Source organism: Toxotes jaculatrix, chromosome 4 (assembly GCF_017976425.1).
Source record: "Toxotes jaculatrix isolate fToxJac2 chromosome 4, fToxJac2.pri, whole genome shotgun sequence".
NCBI lineage: Eukaryota > Metazoa > Chordata > Actinopteri > Toxotidae > Toxotes > Toxotes jaculatrix.
The window spans coordinates 4,498,843-4,522,998 of NC_054397.1; the positions used below are offsets into that span (position 1 = coordinate 4,498,843).

At 40.1% G+C, this 24,156-nt stretch overlaps 2 protein-coding genes across 3 annotated transcripts in view; both read right to left on the reverse strand.

Moving 5' to 3' along the window:
* Positions 1–1,993: 1,993 nt before the first annotated feature.
* Positions 1,994–12,514, reverse strand: LOC121181063 (cAMP-specific 3',5'-cyclic phosphodiesterase 4B-like; the record flags this gene model as incomplete). The annotated part of the gene is made up of 16 exons (XM_041036846.1): positions 12,464–12,514; positions 11,374–11,508; positions 10,183–10,310; positions 9,882–10,064; positions 9,698–9,737; positions 9,380–9,450; positions 8,562–8,724; positions 8,039–8,132; positions 7,772–7,929; positions 6,777–6,875; positions 6,466–6,630; positions 5,377–5,476; positions 5,121–5,275; positions 4,508–4,630; positions 4,161–4,343; positions 1,994–2,959 (listed from the first exon to the last, which is right to left on the reverse strand). Coding segments are annotated over exons 1-16 (2,808 nt in total), but the record flags the coding sequence as incomplete, so codon positions are not given.
* A 3,294-nt stretch (positions 12,515–15,808) lies between these two features.
* cdc37 (cell division cycle 37 homolog (S. cerevisiae)) overlaps positions 15,809–24,156 on the reverse strand; it is a 35,090-nt gene continuing 26,742 nt past the window's right edge. For both annotated transcript variants that reach the window (XM_041036868.1, XM_041036866.1), the window contains exons 4-8: positions 19,399–19,514; positions 19,187–19,309; positions 18,174–18,356; positions 17,525–17,596; positions 15,809–17,397 (exon numbers count right to left, since the gene is read on the reverse strand). In XM_041036868.1, coding sequence (XP_040892802.1) covers positions 17,287–17,397; positions 17,525–17,596; positions 18,174–18,356; positions 19,187–19,309; positions 19,399–19,514 — 605 coding nt within the window. In that variant the 3' untranslated portion in view covers positions 15,809–17,286. The remainder of the gene's footprint in view (positions 17,398–17,524; positions 17,597–18,173; positions 18,357–19,186; positions 19,310–19,398; positions 19,515–24,156) is intronic.

Genomic DNA, 24,156 nt, shown 5'->3' on the forward strand with positions numbered 1-24,156 from the left:
CAGATGTCAGTATTATGAAAGTTGTGATGATTGTTTCTTAATTTGCTCATGTTTCAAGCTGCACTTGGTTGAGCTCTTTTGGTCGCCATAGATTTGAGGACTCTGTTCACTTTCAGTAAGTCTGTTAATTTCACATGACCAGATCAGCGTTTCCTGATCACTCATCTTATACTGTGAAGCTTTATCAGAAGTTTTATCTATAACTGTCAAAGCAGACCGCACGTGAGCTTTTGTGAGAGGATTCTGGATGATTTAAGGCTAATCTGAACGTTTTCTTTGAACGCTTGTCTGCCTGCTGTCTGTCAGTACAACAGTTTGTTGCTCTGCCATCAATAAACCCAATCTGTAACACACAGGATAAAGTTTTACCAATAATCTTATCAACCAACTATCACATTCATAATTAGTCAATCTGCTCATTTTTTTCCAAAAAAATCAATTAAGCATTTTTTCAATAAAACGTCAGGAAATAGTGAAAAATGTCCATTGTAATTTCCTAAATACCAAATTGACTAATTTAAATTGCTGTTATTGAGAGTAAAGTGTTTCCAAAAGAACAACTCCTTTTAGGTAAATTCTTTCCTGGGTGGAAAGTTGCCTGTAACTGAAAACACCAATCCATCAACTTCATTGATCATATTTATTATATGACATCAGCAGATTAAAATACATGTTTATTATGTACATATATGTAACAGGGGTGTTAGATAAAGTGCCAAATACCATTTTTACAAAAAAAAAAAAAATGGGATTTGTGGAAGACCATCACACCCGTTAGCCTGGTCCCACAGTTCATTGCTTCATGGAGTAGCCACCCTGTTTTGGAGGAAGGCTGAATTGCTCATTGCTGGTCGTGAGACAGTTTGGCACAATTCACCCGGAAATCAAGGTCACACAGTCTGGGAGAGGTGAAACTATTGTGACAGGATGAATACTGGGTGTTTGTTTGTTTTTTTTTGTTTGTTTTTTTTTAAACAGTAACTGACATCGACACTTACAATAGGTCAGCCTTTTGAGCTGGACTGTGAGTGTTTCCAGGCATTATTCAGAAATGGTTTCAGAAATCCAGCATTGTTGCTTTAAGGTCAGTATGTGAGGGAATCAAACTGTTCATGTGAGCATCCTGCTCACACGTGGAAAGTTTTTGTAGTATATATGTAAGACAACAGACTACACTTTCCAGACTTTTTTGCATTTTTTTTCTTTTTTCTGACAAACAGAGGAAGTTGACATTCTTCAAACAGTGTTTCTTGAGTTAAATAGTCACCGTGTGTGTGGCATTACAGAGACGATGGGTAATAATCCATGAGACCGGGAGAACAGGCACACAATTATTTGCATGTATGCAGGGTATTTTTTTTTAGGTTTTTTTTTTTTTTAAGATTTTCAGGAGCTACAAAAGGTTGATAAAACAGGCCCCAGTTTATCCCCTACGGCAGTGATGGATGTACAGATACTTGGTGATGAAGACTCTAGTCTTTCTATCACTACCAGTTGGTCGAGATGCTGTAACAATCTGTTTGTTGCCAGGAAGGCGAGGTTTTGTTTCAGTGCCCGGAGCTGTACTGTCGGTCTGAAATGTTTCTCTGTGAGCTGTGAAGTCCGTTTAAGACGTCTGTATCTGAGCGTACATCGGTCTTCAACTGAGAGGGTCACATGATAAAGTGAACGGAGCACGTTATCTTCATTTCTTTTGCCTCTTGCTCAACAGTCATACTGCTAACTCTGGAAGCCTCTCTGGATTTTTACTTCTTTATCTCACTGCAAAATTTCCTCACTGACCATGTTAATTTGTGATTTTTACACCCAACTAACTTTCCTCTTCTTCTTCCCCTACTGGCGCCTCCTCTTCTTCTTCCGCTACTGGTGCCTCCTCCTCTTCTTCTTCCTCTACTGGCGCCTCCTCCTCTCCTTCCTCTGCTGGCGCCTCCTCCTCTTCTTCTTCCGCTACTGGCACCTCCTCCTCTTCTTCTTCCTCTGCTGGCGCCTCCTCCTCTTCTTCTTCCTCTGCTGGCGCCTCCTCCTCTTCTTCTTCCTCTACTGGTGCCTCCTCCTCCTCTGCTTCCTCCAACTCTCCTTTCTCCTCTTCATCTTCTAAATTTTCTGTTTCTACCTCTTCTTCCTCAACTTTCTCTTCCCTTTCTGCCTGCTCTTCTTCCGCTTTCTCCTCATTCTCTCCCTCTTCTTTTTCAACATTTCCCTCTGTCTCCTCCTCTACATTCTCCTCCACTTCTGCCTCCTCATTTTCTGTTTCCTCTTCCCCTTCATCTTCTTTTTCTCCTTGTTCCCCTTCTACCTCGACCCCGTCTACATTTTGCTCACCTTCTCCTTCATCCCCCTTTGCCTCCTCATTTTCTTCACCTTCCTCCTCCCCCTGCTCCTCTTCTCCTTCCTGATTTTGTTCGTTATCTTCTTTGGTCACCTCATCCTCCACAACATCATTAACTTCTTCCTCTTCTTTTTCTATTTCATCTATCTGTCCTCCTCCTTCTTCTTCTTCTACTTGCGCCTCTCCATGTTCTTCATGTGCTGCGTTCTCCTGCATCTCCTCCTCCTCCTCTTCATCCTGGACTCCATTCTGTTCACTGTTGTGATTTTCCTCGTCTTCTTCTTTCTCAGTTTCTACGTGGTTCTGCTCCTCGCCGTTAGGCTCGACCTGGTCATTCTGCATCCTGTCTGCGTCATTGCAAACCTCTTTCCTCCCACTTCTCCCTCCGCTGCTGTTCCTCAGGTGCATGTGGTTGTGGTTGTTGTGCTCCAGTTCCTCCAGGGTGATTTCGAACTGGAAGCGGTCGTGCTGTAGGTGTCTGTCTGGGGGAGGTGACGGAGACTGGGGCATGGTGTTCAGGTACCACTCCCTGTTCTCCTCCAGTGTGTCCAGCAACTCCTGGGCGTCTGGGTGCACCAGGTCGGCCCACGTCTCCCACAGTGGGTGGACAATGTAGTCGATGAAACCCACCTGGAAAAGGAGGAGAATCACATGGTAAATACCTTTGATGTCCCTGAGGCTTGAGGTGGTGTTAAAGGAATACTTAGCAGCTGTTTGCAGCGTACCCATGGAAGCACAGACAACTATGAGGTAATTACTGTTATACTGACGAAAAGTTAAAAATGAGATGATTCTCAGTTCTGAAGTGTATTTTTTTTCGATTTCTAAGAGGATTTAAGGACATTTATTTGCAATAGACATCTGAGATAATGATATTTTTGGTAAGTGCAGTTCACAGAGAATATTAATATGTGTTATGACTCACACCTCTTGTCTTTCTCTTTTGGCTTGGTCTTGCTGAATGTCCAAGTCTATTACAGACCATATTCTTAGTTACATCCCAGCTGTTTCCCTGTTTAAGGTCTTTACGCTAAGCTAAGCTAACTACCAGTTGGCTCCAGCTTAATGAGAGGTATCGATCTTCTCATCTAACTGTCGGCAAGAAAGAGGACAAGTGTATTTCCCAAAAAAGTCAAATTATTCCTTTAAAGTACAGAGAAATCCAGCTGGCAGAGTAACTGAAAAGAAATTTTTAACTAAGCACAGAATCAGTAACCACAAACTTGACGTTGGAAGATGTCACTGTTTAACATCATGGAGATTAAAAGGGGGATATGACTGTAGCCACTGCCAGTTGGACGTTGAAATAAAAATGCATTTGTCATACATGTATCCAAAATATTTAAAAAAAAGAAATCATTGCCAGAGTTCATCATAAGTTATTCCAAGCGTCATTGCCCTGCCAGATTTTTGAAAAGGTTTTTGTTTTTTTTTTGCAGGGGGACAAGGAAAATTCTGCCAGATTTGTCTCTTTTGTGCTACAATGCAAACCAAACAACAAAAAGAACAGAATAAAAAAAAACATAAATTTTAACAGACAATTAACTTAAAGGCCTGATCAGCATTTTAGACCATATAAAATTCAAGTAAAATCAAGAGTTACAGAAACTGCAGAAAATTTAGTGTATCCTGATTTTAAATAGGATACACAAATTTGGTGTGTTTACAGTTATCAGTGATATGAATCAAGCCTGTCAGACAACCCTTTTGTTTAAATGTGGAACTCTATGACTTAGATGCTATAACCACTGTACAAACAGTTTCCACTTCATCTGTTTGGATTAACTCTATTAACAATGACGCATTTAAACAGGGTGAGATCAAATGTTACCTGGCTCTTCTCCACTGATGCAGTGTGTTTGTCACACATGGCGCTGATCTCCATCCCTCTCTCTCTTTCTTTGTCACCCTGTCGAAAAAACTCCTCCATGATCCTCTCTGTCCACTGTCTGTATAATGGTAGCTGCTTGGTCGGGTTGCTCAGGTCTGCACAGTGAACCATGTTCCTCAAAACCTACACACACACACACACACACAAGAAAATGTGTTAAATGTGTTAATACTTAAATATATACACAACATTTTTGAAGATTTCAGGTGATGTTCTACAGTCCACAGGCCAAAACACCACAACTGTGATGTGAGCCACCGACACGGCACGCACAGATGACAGGTTACCTGTATTCTTTCTGTATAGTGGTCCAGGAGTAGCACACCAGAACTCGTCACCTTCTTGGTCTCCACCATGGTCTTCAGATCAGCCAGCAGGGTCATGTGCTTGGACATGTCTGTGGCCAACACCTGCAGACAGAGACAGACAGAGAAAGACAACCCAATTACTGCAGTTGTTAGGTGTTAACAGAGTTCCTATGAACTGCAAATCAAAAATATTTCATCTTTTCATATTTCATCATTTATTTTGGTTTTAGCTTTATTTTAAAGCCCCTGAAAAAGAGGTTGCAAATCAATCAAGTATTTCTCTATTGCATTAAGTATGCATGACTAAATAAACAACAGTCAGAGTTAAATAATACCAAAGGATATTGTTTTAGTTATGAACTAACAGCATTTACACAATTAAACAAAATGTAACTGCACAATCTTAAGTAGATAAAATAATTAAGAATCAAATACAAGAAATATATGAAATTAAATCCACATAACCTGGCAAGAGCAGTCTAATGGAAAGAAGCCACAGAGGAACCAAAAATGGCTGAAGGAGAATTTAAAATAGATCTTGTGTATTTGTTTATAATTTCAGAGGGTGAACTGTCGTAAACAAGCTCCTGACCATATCTATGACGAGCTTGCGAAGGCTCTGGCGCTGTCTCTTGGTGAGGTTTTGGAAAATGTCACAGTTTTCCTGGTGCAGAAGCTTGAAGCCCACAGCGAGATGATGGTTCTCCAAAACTGACTCATCGTTATACATGAGGGCCAGCTCTGAGTCTGAGCACAGAGGAGGAGGAGGAGGGGTGTGAAAACAGTTTCTGCAAATACCTAAACACATTTTACTGTTTAACTGTGAGCTTGTGTGTGTTTGGACTCACTGGTGTTGATGAGGAACTGATTGGAAACTCCAGGGTGGTCCACATCATGGATAGCTGCAGCGAACAGAGCCGCGAGGATCTCCAAGTCAGTGAAGACGGCCTGAACGGGACAGGAATGGGCAGGAGACATATACAAGGGCAGAAAAACAAAGACCAATTCAGAGAAAGGAACATGGAAACAACACAGCGAGCTGCAAACACATTACACTGTCACTGCCATCTGTTTTTTATTGAATAAAAATATGGGATTTGGAGCTCCAACAATAAGCGGCAATGTCATCCACCCTCTCTCTCTCTCCCGCTCTCGTCATTTCCTGTCATCTCTCTACTGTCGTCTGTCAAATAACGCCCTAAAATGCAAAAATAATGTTACATTCATGTCCACGATCGCTACGTAGTTATGACAGTCTTGTTTTGATTTTGTGTTCTCCTTTCTCCACCTGTTATTTAATTTTTTTTTTTGGTTGTTTTGGTTGTTTTCTCACATCTTGTCTCCTTGTAAACACTATAAATGCTGGATCATGTTTTGAATGTTACTCAGTAATACCATTTAATGTTGTTTTTATCAGGTTGTTTTACAGGAATGAAAAAGGGTTTGCGGGTTTATGAATGTTTAAATGAACGACCGGTTGTCATGTTGTTTTTCCATGTGACTTATTGTTTTTAAACATTTATGGCTGTGCCTTGGGTTAGGCCATGAATTATTTTCCAGCTTTGGTTGGATAGTAAAGTTCTATTTTGCTGCACTTAATTGTATTCTATAAAGGATGTGTATTTTTGTCAATCCCAGCAGAATGATGAGAACTTTCCCATGACTGACCTGGGCAGGTGGGGAAGCCAAGCACAAACCCGACATTGTCTGTGTGTTTTCACATCCTTTACTGAGGTAAGAGTGCTGATAACACACTGTAAAAATAATTCATTACAAGTACAAACCCTGCATTGAAAAGTAAGAGTATCTAATTAAAATGAGGAAAATGTATTCATATATATATATATATAAATTGGGACTTAAGCACAGTACTTTAGCAAACTTACATTCCACTACTGTGTATGTGAGTGTGTGTGTGAGTGTGCATGTCAACATACATCAAGAGCAGGTGTGGATAGGAGGACGTGTGTGGACTGGGTGACATCTGCAGCATGGAGGCTGTTGTGGTACGCTACGTTTCCATGGTAATGGTCCTCCAGGGTCATCACGTAAGTGACAAAGGTGTCGACTGGGATGCGAAACGTCTTCAACAGCTCTCGTTCCTGAGGAGGAGGAGGTAGACGAAGGAGGAAAGGAGACAGAACGTCACTCCACCAGAAGTACAACATGTACATCAGCAGCAAATACCCAAACACTTCAGGTGAGAACAATCATGCAGAAAACCCGCTCTCACACTCGTTTTGTTTACCTGGAAGATGGCATACATGATGCAGCTGAGAGGTCTGTTGTTGGAGAATTCTGCTACTCTGAATATGTTAAAGCTCCACTTGTCCAGATCCTCCAGCTCCTGATTAAACAGCACAGACTTGGATGAGCATTCATGAACTGAGAGAGAAAACCAGCCATGCCAGGCCAAACAGACTAAAAGCTTCGTTAAACGTTTGTGCATGTCTTCTAAAACATAGGATGGATTCATTTTTTAATTCATTTTGAAACACAGGGTGAGATAATAAACCAACTTTACTTAGTGTCACAAATCTGAGAAAAGAATGTTCTCTTCAGTTCAAGCTAGTTAAGCAGACTCCCAGTATATTCAGTGTTTGTGCATGTTTAGGCTTCTGTTGTTGAGGTCTGGTGCCTTTCAAACGATGATCACACAGCAGAAAATAACCTTGATCATTCAGTCTGTGTGACAGGGCGTCCAGAGATGTACTGGGAATATCCACAGCCTCTTTTACTTACAGTGACAAACCTTAAACCTCCTCTATTTGTGTCAAGAATATTCTCTTCTGATTTATGTACTGCTACATGAAGATGCAGAGATAGAGACAGTTTCCATCCTGCTATGGGGCTTTCCAAACATTTGGTTCTACAAACTGGATGAAATTAAACAATGAGGCGCTGAGCACTAAAAAGCAGACAAAGGGAATAATAAAAGATTCAGAGAGCATTTCCTTCTGTATGTGATGCAGACATGAACCTAGCAAATGTTTGCACAGAATGTTACTGAGATTCCTTTTCAGTAAAAATATGTAATAACCTAATATGTGAGGAGATTTTATGATGTTTTTTAAGAGGTACAGGGGACACTTTTCTCGGTACTGATGGAAGGGACAAAGACACTTCTGAATAAAACTGTTTACTGGGAAAGAATCAAATCATTCGCTGTTCAAAGTCTGAACAGGGATTGATTTGTGTAACTTATTTTATGTGAGTCAGAGAAAAGCAGACAGACAACAAGACCTTGGCAAGCTCATCCTCATGGTCTGTGTTGACACCGAAGCGAGGCATTGAAGTGCTGGAGAGACTGGAGCTGTGAGACAGTTTCCTCACTCCACTGATGTGACTCATAGGTTTGTCTTTCAGGGTGGGAGATGGGATTTCCACCTCGTTCTGCTTGTCTACAGATTGATGGAAAAACACGAGCACGCAAAGAGAGATTTATTGTTTTTGTTTGGCAAAGGTTTTAAATGTAAGTTTGACAGAAATCAGATTCTGGTCCCGACTTACCCAGGAAGGTGCTAGAGATGTATTCAGATACCTGGTTACCAGAGCGACTCATCTCTGACAGGTGGGACAGCTCTCTGTTCAGCATCCTCTTAAACTATGGCACAATGAGAACGACACAGAAAAACAATTCAGTCTCTCGTCTTTAGTTAAAGACTGTTTCTCTGTGGAGGAAACTTAGAGGTACTATTTAATATACTGTAGTCTCTGGGGTTTATTTGAAGGTCTTTGGTAAGTCACCAAGGTTTAAGGTTGCAGTAAAACTCCTGCTAAACAAAATACTTTATACTTTATTTGTCCCTCAAGAGGTGGGTCTGCAAACAAAGCACATATAGGCAACTCACCTACATACATAAAAACTAAAAATACAAACTTTGGAAAGACTTAAAATATACAAGGAGCTGTAACAGTGGTCAGTCCATTACTGGCCAACAATGTCCAAAACCACAAAGGCACATTTTATGATTAAAATTACAAGTGCGTTTATTAGTCTAAACACAGTGATGGTTGAGTGATCCTCACATACCTTGTTGGAGGCCATTTCACTGACAGAGCGATGTGTCTGAATGGTCTCCAGCTGGTCCAAGCACCAGTCCAGTTCCTCCAGCGTGTCCAGGGCGAGCTGTTGGTACTGCTGGTCCGACAGTGTTGATCTGGGACTGACGCACACTCCACCCAGAGGAGACCTCCTAAAAACACAGTGGTTAGTTAGACCAGCAAGAAGCTGCAGACTAGACTTGTGTATCTTGTGTGTGTGTGTGTGTGTGTGTGTGTGTATAATATATTAAAGATATTTGTAGTTATTTATCAAAGTGTTTCTTACTCCACGCTCCACACATTTTTAAGCTTTGTGATTGATTCGTGATTTTTAAGTTTTTTCTGTGTTAAGTGTTTTTCTTTGTTGATCTGGGTGACGAAGGCTTTACTTGTTTTCTTTACTGACCCGAACTGAACAGAGCATACATAGAAGATACGACAGAGATGGGAATAATAATTTGCATTTAATGTTAAAGTCTGTCTTTCTGCACCTGCAGGGAACTGTGGATTGTAGGCAGCGTTTTGAATCTGAACCAGTGCACTTGCTTCAGAGTACTTTATGAGTACCACACTAGACTATATGAGTTGCTCAACAGTATTACTGTAGTCATGAAATGTGTGCGTGAGTATGACATGAGTTGCTTACAGAGATAAGTAGTGGTACTTTAAGTCTCATACACTGCAGTAAAATAGATTGTTTTTAGTTTAATAAGTCTGAAAATACCTCTGACTGTTTACACAAAGGACAACACACTATCGTAAAATGGATTATTGGGTCATTTCAGGACAATAATTATTGGTACTGACTTGACTGTTGGTGTGGAGACGTTGGCAAGGATGGTGAAGTTGCTCCGTACTGATCGTAGACTGGCCAGCACCTGAATCACCACACAGTGTCACGGGATGTCAGGATATACACCATCAGAGAAACACAAGTGTCCCAGGGGGAGGTGAATGCCACACACTGCTTTCAACGCCTCAACATGCTGATTTAACTATTTTTCAAAACTTTTACATTGAAAACTTTAGCAGAGCATTCAGAAGCAGCATGAAGCATGAAACATTTTACACAATTTCTATGACTTTTTATCTAGATAAGTGACTAATCTATGAAGCAAAACTCACTTGAGCAAAAGGTGTGACAATAAAGTCCTCTGCAGTGTGCCTAAGAGGAAGATGAACAGTAGAAAGAGTTGGGAAGAGGGGAGGGGGGGCAGAGGTAATAGGAATATTTCTCATGAAAATGTCAACATTGAAGTACACACATACATACTCTCTCGCCCTCTCATTCATTCTTTCAGAGCCTCACCCTTCGCTGGCGAGGGAGGAGTTACGTGAGACCGTCTTGGGCGACATGTCGTAGTCTGAGTCGGAGCGGTAGAGGAAGGATTCTCTTCTCTGGCCCTGGGGGAAGGAGGTGTGCAGGGTAAGGCCTGGACTCTGTGAGCCCAGAGGGGTGTGACCTGGTGACACGCCATTTTCTGCTTCGTAACTGGAACATGAAGATGAGGATTAGGGAGGACAGACATGAAACATACTGCAAAGCGTTCAGCAAGGAAAAATCAGTAGCTCTAACAAAAAAAATAGAAAAAGGTGAAATGTGTGTAAACCTGTCAACATCTGCTTGCGTGATGGAGATGCGTGGTGGGATTCGGAGAGGAAGAGTTGTTGGACGCGACACATTGCTCAGGACCTCTGGTGAACAAGTGCGATCCCGAGGGCGGAGCCAGCAGGGCACCTGTGGAGTTGGGTTTGTATTAAAGAGGATGGTGGACACCCATCACTTTGCAGGTGTACACTCAGTCTCTCTCCCTTTCAATTCTGGATTCTCACCAAAGCAAGCAACTGCCCCAGAGCCACAAAAGGTCCAGGTTCACTCTCATCTGGTATAAGGTGATTATTATTATTATAAAAATCACTTGGGGGCAACTTGTTCAGCTTGTTTACAGCGTGACCTTAAATTATGTTTTTTCCCACTTTGGGAGCAGTGCAACAAGGTGTAAACACAAAACTGATACTGATCAACTGGCATGTTATCACATTATAAAGTTGCATGTTAGCAAACAACCTAACCATCACTCTTCTTTTAGCTTTGTTTTGATCTCCATCAACTCTTAAGGTAAATATTTCTTGAGCTGGTGAATAATGCTCCACTTTATTCACCAGCTAGCTGCTAACTTTGTCTCTTAGTGATGTTTTTTTTTTTTTTTTTTTTTTGCAGAAAACAGCTGCCTGCTAAAGCAAAACAGTACAAATGGAAGCCATACAAACCAAAACAATGGACTACAGCATCAGGTGATAATCCTCTGTGGGTCTGGGACTCCTTTCACATTCACAGAGTCATTTGATCTATTGTTAATGTAAAAATATTGATTGGTGCAGCTTTAATCTATCACAGTGAACACAGAATCTGCATAAAATGTTATCAGTATTTCACTGTTGTTGCACAGACCGATGTGGAAAGTCTGCACAGAATTTTAACAAACAAATTTATGCAGACTTGGTGTACAATGAGATGGATTACACAACTCCATACAAAACCTGTAGATCAGTGCAACGGTGGGGAAAAAAAAATTCTAAAACGTCTTAACATGTTTTTCAAGAGTTTCAGGTAATATACTGTAAAATATACGTGATTTGTAGTTAATGAGCTAAGATTTTCTAAATCACTGGTATGTTCCATTCACAGTACATATTGCATTGACATGGCACATGCTCCTGAATACATTGGTGTTTACTTGGGGACATTTTTGCCCCACAGCCCCCAAGCTGGTAAATGCACCCAAGCTTCCTTTCAGTACCTGGAGACTAGACGAGAGTCTTCTGCTCCTCCCTCTGCGTAGCTCAGCACCCAGTGTGGCCCCAGACGTATACGATCGGCTGTAGCGCGATGACTCCGCCTTCTCCCCAGCACCTGTTATATCAGTGTCATTACCCTGTGAGACAGCAGCGAGGGCAGATGAGGAAAACAGGTTAAATGAAGTGAGAGAGGTACATCTTCACAGGATTAAACATTTTTCTTTATATACACAAACTGTATTGTTTATCTAACAGTAAAAAATCAGATCCAGAGATAAATATTAAACAACTTGGTCCATACAGCTGTCATTTTGGCACATTTGCCAAACCGTGTTGATTTGTCATATTTGAAATCTGCCGAGTAAAGAAACTTCCACAAAAACACAAACTATAAATTCTCCATGTATGTGTTTTTGCATGCGGTGTCTGGCTGTGTGTGTGTTGAGCTACATGTATGCGTGCATGTGTGTGTGTGTCTGGGATGAGGCCTCTACAGACTGAGCTCTTGGAGGCTGATCTGCACTGCAGTACCGTAGCAACAAAACACTGGGGGAATGGTAGCAGTTGCTAGGCAACAGTGCCGTGTTGCTTCCATGCTGCGTTTGATGTCGTCCAGACCCAGATGTGGAAAGATGCTCACATCCCCACACACACACACATACATATATACATACAGTACACACACACATTCACAAACGTATGGGCAGCCGCTCAGCATAATCAATAAAAGAGCGCTTGAATAATGCATGGTATCATGTCCTTCGGCCATTACCTTTAAAAGAAAACAGCTCATTTACATAGAGGACTGTGACTGACTGAGTGGTTCACATGGTGTGAGTGGAGGCTAGAGGAGACAAACTGTCCACTCTGACATCTGAGTGTGTCCACAGATACTGAGGACAAGAACAAAGGGAGCCTGGATGTGTGAAAGGCATGAGGTTTGTATGTCATGGTAAGCATTCAAGAAAACACACACACACAGACACACAACTGAGTCTGACAATCTGATCTGCTTTGTTTCTACTTTTGCTGTAACAAGTGTCGAAGTTAGCGGGTTTTCTCACGTACATCTCTGATTGTTTCCACTCTCACCTCTTCTCCTCCAGTCACCGACAGCACGCTGCGGCTCTTCTTCATTCTGATTGGCTCGTTCTGGGCCCCAGGGCGGAGCGTTCCCGAACCCAGGCAGCAGAGCAGGTGGAGAGCCAGGACCGGAGAGGTCAAAGGTCACTGCAAGGTCAAACCGGGGTCAGACCGGGTCACAACCGGCCCCCATTGGAGCTGACTCAACGCCAGCCAACCGCCTCGCTCGCACTGTTGACACCTCAGTCCTCAGAAGGCTGAAACTGGGCGTCCTACTGCCGCAAAACAGTAAAGGTGCATTTATGTGCCCTTCAGAGTATCCAGGTTCAGTGTGAGGTTAATGACCTTTGTTTTGGAGTTACTGATTTTCACAAGCCAAAGGTGGAAGAAAGAAAAAATCCAAAGTTTCACTCCATTTTAGTGTAGGCTACAAGTTTCTGGGAAAAAATAAGTCTGTCTGCATGTTGTCCTCCTTTGGCTACACAAGCCAGTAGGATGTCCCGGTCAGAGTTCATGATGTTGCTACTGAAGAAAATCTTTTCCCAAGCTGCTTGAAATATTTATCCAACCTGGGGTATTGTTTGCATGATGTTTTCCAGTTGTAAACCTGATCCCACATGAATGCAATTTCCCACTTAGAATCCAAAATCCAAAAGGGATTGTGGGAGAATTTGCACCAGGTCTCTCCTGTCTCAGATCAGCTTTCCATTGTCTGATTGGTCCTATGGATCCAAATCCTGCATAGGGAGATGTGTTAAATATGACAGGCTCATCTGTGAAGTCCAGAGGTCAAAACTCCAGGTTTGATTTGCCAGGATCCATGATTGAATTAGTCTCAGTGTGTCTTCCTCAGTATCGATTCCCTGTAAAAAAAAAAAAAAAAAGTAAATTCAAAAAACAGAAATCACTAGTTAGTACAAGGAATTTAAAAAAAATCGTCAGTTAATTTTCTCTCTGAGTCATCTTTCATCCCTCGTTTTAGAACTAATCCTCTTGCTTTCATGTAATGGATTCATCATATGCGTCGTAAAATGTGAGAAAATGCTTTGCCCACATTTACAGTACTCGAATAGTAAAACAAACCGGCTTGGAGAAATATTTGGAAACAAATGTCAATAATAAAAAATTCAAATTTCTCAACTAATATTCAAACATTGAAAATGGTTGTTCGATTAATTATAATTAATCAGAAAGAAGGCAGTCCTGACTAAATATTTGTGTCTATCCATGGCCGTGCAAGAGCTGTACCTTCAGTTTGGCTAATTCTGAGCGGATACTGCAACACCAAAGCTCTCTGATGTTATATAATTACTCTGAGCAGTCCGAGCTGACCTAATTCCATCAGATAGGACAGATTCAGCATATCAGAGGGTTTCTGATTGAGCTGGTACACAGACAGACAGCGGTGGAGACGACTTTTACCAGGGTCACCAAGAACACACCCACTCAATGAAAGGACTTCCACACTGGAGTCTGCACAGATTCACAGAGTTAAAACAGGTCTGTGCAGAGAAATCAACAAACGCACGGTGACACAGTGACATATATATTCACAGACAATGCCAAATTTGAACACATACACACCACACACACACCATGGCTGCCACCAGTACCACCTCCACTACAGATAAAGCAGCTTATAAAAACCAAGCAGCAATGCATCAATATGCAGCTCAACTAGCAGCCTGCTCTTCTGTTACAAAACACCCAAATATATAAAACACACATACACATTGAAACCATGCATGTATGAGGACTACCCTGCTATCATGCCTGTCTGCAGACGCACTGCAAGAGATATGTCACACACACATGGACACACACATAGTCAGGCTGCAGCATGTAAGAATAAAAACACACTCACCTTGATCGCCTCAAGATCAATGGCAAGATGGGCTGGGCCTCGTCTTGCTTTCACTCGTCTCCTTCCCCCTCTGTCTTCCCTGCTCCGTCTGTCTCTCTGCAGACTAGCAGTGTGTCACCACGGCGAGAGAAAAAACACTTGGCGTCTTCATGAATATCCGCGGCTTCACCAGCTTCCCTCCCTCCCTGACTCTCCTTTCCCTCTCCCCTGCCACAGTGGTCTCCCCCAGCCACCCCCCATCATCACCACCACCACCACAGCCTCCGTGGAGAAGCCCATCTCCCCTCCCTTCCCCTTCCTCCACCCGCACAGACGCACAGTGTGTCCATTAATCCCATACAACAGCCTCCGCTCCTCCTCTCTCCATTGGTACTCCTGCCTTTTTTTATTTTCCTCTGGCAGTGCCTTTTATTTTTTCTCTTATTGGCAGCCACACGCCAATTCTCTGCTTCAATAGTCAGGCGTCATTTCTCTCCATCACACTCACCCACACACATAGCAGATTTTTTGTGGAACACACTGCTCATATTAAAAAAATCACAATAAGGATTCATGTCTCCTGTTACTCACTCTCCTATTTTCTCCCACTCCTATTGACTGTGTCCTTTTACAATCATTCAAGGACGTGCAGTACATTTATCCATTTTAAGCCCTAAAACAGAAATCGTGCTACTCCTTTTTAAAAACCTTGGACAGTTTGGAATAAAGGTGTGCATGAACACTAATCTTCCAACAGCTGGAAAGCTATTATCTCTGTTTTATTGTGTTTAAGTTACACTTCACAAACAGTAAGGCTGCAACGAACAATTATTTTCATTCAAATATTAATCTTGTTATGGAGAAAACTGTGCATCACAATTTAGCTAAATCCCAGGTTGACTTATTATAATTGCTTCTTTCATCAGTCCAATACTAATTAAAAACTCAAATATATTGAGTTTATCATATTGACGACTACTACAATTGTTGTAGATTAATTTTCTATCAACTAATCGACAAACCATTTCAGCTCTAAAGGCAACAGCACAGGTGAAGTAGGGCTACTAACTAACTAACACTTATTTTCATTATAGATTGATCAGCTTATTGTTCTCACAAACATAAATTTCCAGAGGCCAAGACAACATCTTCAAATTTCTTTCTTTTTTTTTTTATCAGATAAACAATCACAAACCTCAGATATTTATTTATCTAAAAACTTAACACAAGTTAAGGAAGCAAATCTTCATGTCTGAGAAGCTGTAACAAGAGACCCTTTGAAATTTCTTCTTGAAAAGGGACTGATAACAACTGATCAGTTATTGCTAATAAACGTTTGGTGAATCAACCAAGAAACTGTCTCAGCTCTACATGACAGAGACTGAGGCAGTGCACAAACTGTCTGTAGCACAGCCTCTAATGATCACTGCAAACATTCAGAAATGAAACCTGCGCTGAGCTTTGTTCAATGCTTTTCTTTTAATTAGTATAACATTCACACATTAGGAGAGAACCTGACTGCTGCAGGACACTGATAAAAACTGACCCTCAACATACAAATAACCACACACAAGCAGCTCTGCATGAAGCAGTGACGCTATTCTGTTACTCTCCCATCGACTTTTGCAGGCATTATCCAGATTTGATTTATGCCCTGCGCCTGCGCTAATTGTTTTCTATTTACAAAAGTGACTGCACAAAGAAGCTTTGCCTCGAAAAAAAATCCTGCACAGACCACTAAATCAAACCTACCGATTAATTATGAAGGAGAGAGAGGCAGAGAGAGCGGCTCAGCAATTAATTATGCAAGTGATAGAGGGATAGAGAGAGAGAGAGAGATGGAGAGAGAATTATGGCAGAAAGTCAGGATTCAGAGCAGCCAGAGCAAAAGTTAGTAAACCGGAAAGAAACTGTTTGTGAACAGCAAAAGTTTAGCCTGGTTTATTGTGCAAGTTCTACAACACAACCTAAAAACAGTGTCACAGCTACAAAGATAAATACAAAATAAAATAAAATAAAATATTCTGCTTCTAAAAACTTCACACAAAAACTATGAAAACAGCAACAGTGAAACAATATAATAAATAAAGCTGCTCTCCATCTTAAAATCACTTTTAGAGTTTAAACTATTTTTCAACTAACTGATCAGCCCATGGATTTAATCGGCAAAATTAAATTAATTGGCCACTATTGCGACTAACAAATGTGAGGATTTGCTGCTTTCTGTTTTATATAATAGCAATTTCTGGACTGTTGGTCGGAAACAACAACAACACTTGACAATGGCCTATATCGGATAATATTCACATTTTCACATCCTGTCATCTTAGGCCCATTTGATTTTGCCCAACACTGATTACAAATTAAATAATCTGGGGAACAGAAACATTTTTTTAACCAATCTCTGCTCATTCTGCAGGCTACTGATGTGTTTTCTGGGCTGTCAGTCCTCAAGCAGACATGAGATGGCGCTGTCGTCCGCAATAGCACAACAGCAGGAACGACTGCAGTAGAGAAGAATTCCTCAACCTGAAAGCGACTGTGATGGCATGTAAAATTTTCTGTGTCTCAGAGTTTGTACTGGCACCTGTTTCTCATCCTGTTTGCAGCTGTGTTAATATCATGAGACCAGACGTGTTGGCAGTTTTACCAGGTCCATGAAAAAAGTAAAACGTCTGTTTTCTCAACTGATCTTTCAAACATTTCTTTCTATACATCTTGACATTTTGATGTGCACATATTTAATATTACCAAGAACATACTACAACAATGCACATTATGTTGCATGCATTAAACATTACTTTCAAATACCATCAAAGACAAATCAATGGACATATTTACGAACACAGCTTCCATAAACAAATTACACAGAACACAAAAAGCGATGTTTTCTTAAAATGATGATGTGGGTCAAAATGGAGGAAAGGAAGTGATGTCACCAGAAACATTTTTCCCCTGCCTTTTGCTGCTCATTTAGCTTCTTCTATTTTTAACCCTCTTCCTCATCCTCTTCATCGTTTTCCTCTTCATCATCACCCTCTCCTGAATCAGGTACCCACAATCCAGAGTCAATACACCTCTCCAGGTAGTATTTTCCTTCCTGTAGAGAGAAACGTAGTGACTCCAGTTCAGGACAGAATGAATAAACAAATGGATATATGAATGAACAGTTACTTGTCTTGACTGAGGAATTACTATTTCAGGGTGAGTCTCAGTTACACACTCACCTCAGGGTCCAGTTTGTTGAGAGCTTCCTGTAGCATCTGAATGTTCTTCTCGTCAAAGCTCCTTTGTATTTCCTATAAAACCAAAACGGTTGAAGTACTAATGTGATGCAGTGAAGCTAGTGAACTGAGCACTGCCTACTGAGTATGTGAGCAATGAATCTGAACAAGGAATCTCTCTTCCTTCCTTCCTTCTGCTAAGTAGGAACAAAAAGCACAAACAAAATACCTTCACTATGAACACCACTGTAAACTGTTTCAAGTTGTTAAGCCTCATGAAGTTTAGAAGTTAACACAATAACTTGTCGCCAGGCGCAGTGTTGAATTTGATGTGTGTGACAAAAACAGGACAATCTAACAAAGCTGCTGTTTTCTCTCACAGCCTCAAGGGGCAACACATCTTTTTATTTGCACCATTTTTTTTGTTAACCTTAAACCTAAACCTAACCCTTTTCTTGCCCTCCATTTAGGCATATTAACCTGCCGTTTTGACAGTTCACTGTGCATTTTAAGTTAAAAATTGTAGTAATATTCAGCCGAAAATAGCACTGGAATCATTTGTTCCACATCAACAAAACAGCAACTGCCCTGTGGCAAACAAGTCCCGGGAATTCTCAGGAGTGTATCTGTGCATATGTGTGTTTGTGGTTACCTTTGGCAGTGACTCATAGACCTCTACAGGGTCTAAACCACCGGGGCCCAGTCTCTTCTGCCTCTCCTCCTCCTCCATCTCCTTCATGGTGTTCTCCATCCGAATCTGTGCGCAGCTGCGGACCCGCTCCTTCAGCAACTCCAGCTCATGGCTGAATGCATCTTGATATGGCTTGTCAGCAGTCTGAAAGGGAAGATATTAAATGAGGCATTATACAGGTAACTTCTAAGGTAAAGTAAATCTCTCCCCATCACTATAAGGGAGGCTCCCTTATAGTGACGGGGAGAGATTTACTTCTGTGTGCAAAAACACTAAGCATTTTACATCATCATTTTATTCACTTCCTTGTTCTGCAATTTATATGTTGCCAAATGTGAAAGTGAGTAATGTGATGTGAGTAATGAAAACATTTATTTCCAAGGAGCTAAGTGGGAAAGCCCCTGGGAATTTCCTCTTACGCGTTTCCTCCAGGCAACTGAAATCTCCAATTTTCATATTATAAACCTGCAAAGTGCTTTTCAGTTTCCTGCAGGTGCATTCTGCACAACTGGATCAAAGATACCCTGCCTAATGTTACCATCTGGTACGAAGAGATCCTCAACACCGTCGCCAGTGAAAGAATGTGGACATCTAAAGTGGACCGGAGACTATACTTGATTTAATTTCATGTAACTGCTTTATTTCTTTGTTTATTGTTTGTGTTTAATATCTGTGCCCTTTCTTCTTTGCTGTTCTTTTCTCCTTGTTGACTTGGATGTGTGCACATGTGGTTTGAGTTTTTTTTTGGATGTGCTGACTGGTTGTTAAGGTGGATGCAATGGTGGGATTGTCGTGCATTATTCTGTTGTATACGTGGCTTCCTTTTTAAACTCAATCAAATTTAGTACAAAAAAAAAAAAAACAAAACAAAAAGATATGGCCGAATTCCCACAAACCAAACAAACAGGAATAGATCTTCCCATAGAGAATGACTACACAGACAAACATGCGGGAGATCACATTTAATTACAGACCTTGATCTTTGAGAAGAACTGTCTGAAGCAGCCTCTCGGGTCGACCTTCAGTGTCCGAGCCAAATCCAAGATGAACTGCATGACAATGGCCTGGTGGGCCACCTGCTCCATCAGTGCATGTTTCTACAAGTACATGGAGAATTTACATGGCTTAGTTAGTTAGTTAATATTTTATCTACAGTATGCATACACACACTTCTTACAGCACCCACCTCATCTATCTCAAAGTCAATACAGATGACAACAAGGCAGTTAGCGGTCTCTTCACACACCAGGTGTGGGTTGTCTGACAGATACTTCTGACTGTCGTCCCAACGCCGCAACATACCTGGTGCGCACACAAACAAATACCACAAGCATACTGAGGTTCAAGTATGTTCATTGTTCAGCTGGCTTAAGTCACGTGAACACTGTTGCTAGGTGACCGATGCTGCCCTGTTCCCTTTTGTGTTTTGACCATTTCAGTGTCATACTGGAGACAAAAGATAAAAATAAACAGAAAGAGGTTGCAAAAAATAATTTCCATGGGCTCAACATTTTAAAGGGGAAATGATTTTACCCATATGGGTCAGTTCAGTCATGTGGTCAGGCCTGTGATGTGTAATGTGTAATGCCTTTTGTAGCTCTGAAGAAGCTTGGTCAATTCTGAAAATTTTACCTTGACAATGTCAGCTGGGTTATCTCATCTTGGGTTTGGAGAATACACATTTTAACAAGAAAGCCTTAGTGACAAACTAGAAGGTGTTGGGTCTGAAAGGTGTGGGTGTTTGCTGTGTAGGGAAAGTCTGAACATCCACTTCCCTTGAACTGATCCTGCCCAGTTTGTTTTACGAGGACACCCTAAACTTTGACCAGTGAAACTGTTGGGCTCTCCAATGTTAAGTATAATTTCATAAAGGAGGTGGGGTTGAATTATTCAAGAAATATTTGTTTTTGTTTTTATTTAATTTGTAATAAAATATTACAAGTAGCAGAGAGTGCAATGACTGTGAGAGAGGTTAATCACAATAAAGTGTTTGATATATAGACTGTATAAAACATGGACGTAGCACACGTGACGTCACCCATTGGTTTCGGGCGGGGGGGTTTGACAAACCATGGGAATTTGAGCTGCGCCATCTTGGATTTTAGTGGGAGTGTACTTTCCATATATGGCGGAGAGGCGGTTACTCTACGGGTCAGCTGGCCGAGAACCCGCCCACTTAGGTCGGAGCAAAGGGGGGAGTTGTAGGTTTCAGCAGTGAGGATCACTTCTGCATCACTTCCGCATTCCACCTTAGTTTCCACCTCCGTGAACACGGGGGGGCTGGGCTAGGCAGCTACATTCAGAGGCCTCCGGCTACCTCCAGCGGTTGACAGGGGCTGCAGCGTCCGTGTTTGATTGCTAATGTTCAGATAGGTTTTTGTGACAGTATGGCTTGTAGTGTGGACTGTACTAACGGACCGTCGAAGGAGTCTGTGTTGCAGTTTTTTCGGTAAGTAAAATTCTCACTACTGTCCCTGGATGTTTGCAAAAAGTAATACTTTTTCGGCCGATTTTGACGCCTTACTATACTAAGACCATTTTTATGACATTTTGAGGCCAAAATGATATATGACTTTTTTTGGCCGATTTTGACACCTTACTATAGTATGATATTTTTTGACGCCTTACTATACTAAGACCATTTTTATGACATTTTGAGGCCAAAATAATATATGACTTTTTTGGCCCGATTTTGACGCCTTACTATAGTATGACGTTTTTTAGGACATTTTGAGGTGGAAAAATTTTTTGACTTTTTTGGTCCGATTTTGACGCCTTACTATAGTATGACGTTTTTTATGACATTTTGAAGTCGAAAAATTTTTTGACTTTTTTGGTCCGATTTTGACGCCTTACTATAGTATGACGTTTTTTATGACATTTTGAAGTCGAAATTTTTTTTGACTTTTTTGGTCCGATTTTGACGCCTTACTATAGTATGACGTTTTTTATGACATTTTGAGGTCGAAAATTTTTTTGACTTTTTTGGTCCGATTTTGACGCCTTACTATAGTATGACGTTTTTTATGACATTTTGAGGTCGAAAAATTTTTTGACTTTTTTGGTCCGATTTTGACACCTTACTATAGTATGACGTTTTTTAGGACATTTTGAGGTCGAAAAAAATTTTGACTTTTTTGGTCCGATTTTGACGCCTTACTATAGTATGACGTTATTTATGACATTTTGAGGTCGAAATTCTTTTTGACTTTTTTGGTCCGATTTTGACGCCTTACTATAGTATGACGTTTTTTATGACATTTTGAGGTCGAAAAAATTTTTGACTTTTTTGGTCCGATTTTGACGCCTTACTATATATGACGTTTTTTAGGACATTTTGAGGTCGAAAAAATTTTTGACTTTTTTGGTCTGATTTTGACGCCTTACTATAGTATGACGTTTTTTATGACATTTTGAGGTCGAAAATTTTTTTGACTTTTTTGGTCCGATTTTGACGCCTTACTATAGTATGACGTTTTTTAGGACATTTTGAGGTGGAAAAATTTTTTGACTTTTTTGGTCCGATTTTGACGCCTTACTATAGTATGACGTTTTTTAGGACATTTTGAGGTGGAAAAAATTTTTGACTTTTTTGGTCCGATTTTGACGCCTTACTATAGTATGACGTTTTTTATGACATTTTGAGGTCGAAATTTTTTTTGACTTATTTGGTCCGATTTTGACGCCTTACTATAGTATGACGTTTTTTAGGACATTTTGAGGTGGAAAAAATTTTTGACTTTTTTGGTCCGATTTTGACGCCTTACTATAGTATGACGTTTTTTAGGACATTTTGAGGTGGAAAAAATTTTTGACTTTTTTGGTCCGATTTTGACGCCTTACTATAGTATGACGTTTTTTATGACATTTTGAGGTCGAAATTTTTTTTGACTTTTTTGGTCCGATTTTGACGCCTTACTATAGTATGACGTTTTTTAGGACATTTTGAGGTGGAAAAATTTTTTGACTTTTTTGGTCCGATTTTGACGCCTTACTATAGTATGACGTTTTTTATGACATTTTGAGGTCGAAAATTTTTTTGACTTTTTTGGTCCGATTTTGACGCCTTACTATAGTATGACGTTTTTTATGACATTTTGAGGTCGAAAAAATTTTTGACTTTTTTGGTCCGATTTTGACGCCTTACTATAGTATGACGTTTTTTAGGACATTTTGAGGTCGAAATTTTTTTTGACTTTTTTGGTCCGATTTTGACGCCTTACTATACTATGACGTTTTTTATGACATTTTGAGGTGGAAAAAAATTTTGACTTTTTTGGTCCGATTTTGACGCCTTACTATAGTATGACGTTTTTTATGACATTTTGAGGTCGAAAAAAATTGTGACTTTTTTGGTCCGATTTTGACGCCTTACTATAGTATGACGTTTTTTAGGACATTTTGAGGTCGAAAAAAATTTTGACTTTTTTGGTCCGATTTTGACGCCTTACTATACTATGATGTTTTTTATGACATTTTGAGGTCGAAAATTTTTTTGACTTTTTTGGTCCGATTTTGACGCCTTACTATAGTATGACGTTTTTTATGACATTTTGAGGTGGAAAAAATTTTTGACTTTTTTGGTCCGATTTTGACGCCTTACTATAGTATGACGTTTTTTATGACATTTTGAGGTCGAAATTTTTTTTGACTTTTTTGGTCCGATTTTGACGCCTTACTATAGTATGACGTTTTTTAGGACATTTTGAGGTGGAAAAATTTTTTGACTTTTTTGGTCCGATTTTGACGCCTTACTATACTATGACGTTTTTTATGACATTTTGAGGTGGAAAAAATTTTTGACTTTTTTGGTCCGATTTTGACGCCTTATTATAGTATGACGTTTTTTATGACATTTTGAGGTCGAAAAAAATTTAGACTTTTTTGGTCCGATTTTGACGCCTTACTATAGTATGACGTTTTTTAGGACATTTTGAGGTCGAAAAAAATTGTGACTTTTTTGGTCCGATTTTGACGCCTTACTATAGTATGACGTTTTTTAGGACATTTTGAGGTGGAAAAAATTTTTGACTTTTTTGGTCCGATTTTGACGCCTTACTATAGTATGACGTTTTTTATGACATTTTGAGGTCAAAATTTTTTTTGACTTTTTTGGTCTGATTTTGACGCCTTACTATACTATGATGTTTTTTAGGACATTTTGAGGTCGAAAAATTTTTTGACTTTTTTGGTCCGATTTTGACGCCTTACTATAGTATGACGTTTTTTAGGACATTTTGAGGTCGAAATTTTTTTTTACTTTTTTGGTCCGATTTTGACGCCTTACTATAGTATGACGTTTTTTATGACATTTTGAGGTCGAAAAAAATTTTGACTTTTTTGGTCCGATTTTGACGCCTTACTATATATGACGTTTTTTAGGACATTTTGAGGTCGAAAAAATTTTTGACTTTTTTGGTCTGATTTTGACGCCTTACTATAGTATGACGTTTTTTATGACATTTTGAGGTCGAAAATTTTTTTGACTTTTTTGGTCCGATTTTGACGCCTTACTATAGTATGACGTTTTTTAGGACATTTTGAGGTGGAAAATTTTTTTGACTTTTTTGGTCCGATTTTGACGCCTTACTATAGTATGACGTTTTTTAGGACATTTTGAGGTGGAAAAAATTTTTGACTTTTTTGGTCCGATTTTGACGCCTTACTATAGTATGACATTTTTTATGACATTTTGAGGTCGAAATTTTTTTTGACTTTTTTGGTCCGATTTTGACGCCTTACTATAGTATGACGTTTTTTAGGACATTTTGAGGTGGAAAATTTTTTTGACTTTTTTGGTCCGATTTTGACGCCTTACTATAGTATGACGTTTTTTATGACATTTTGAGGTCGAAAATTTTTTTGACTTTTTTGGTCCGATTTTGACGCCTTACTATAGTATGACGTTTTTTATGACATTTTGAGGTCGAAAATTTTTTTGACT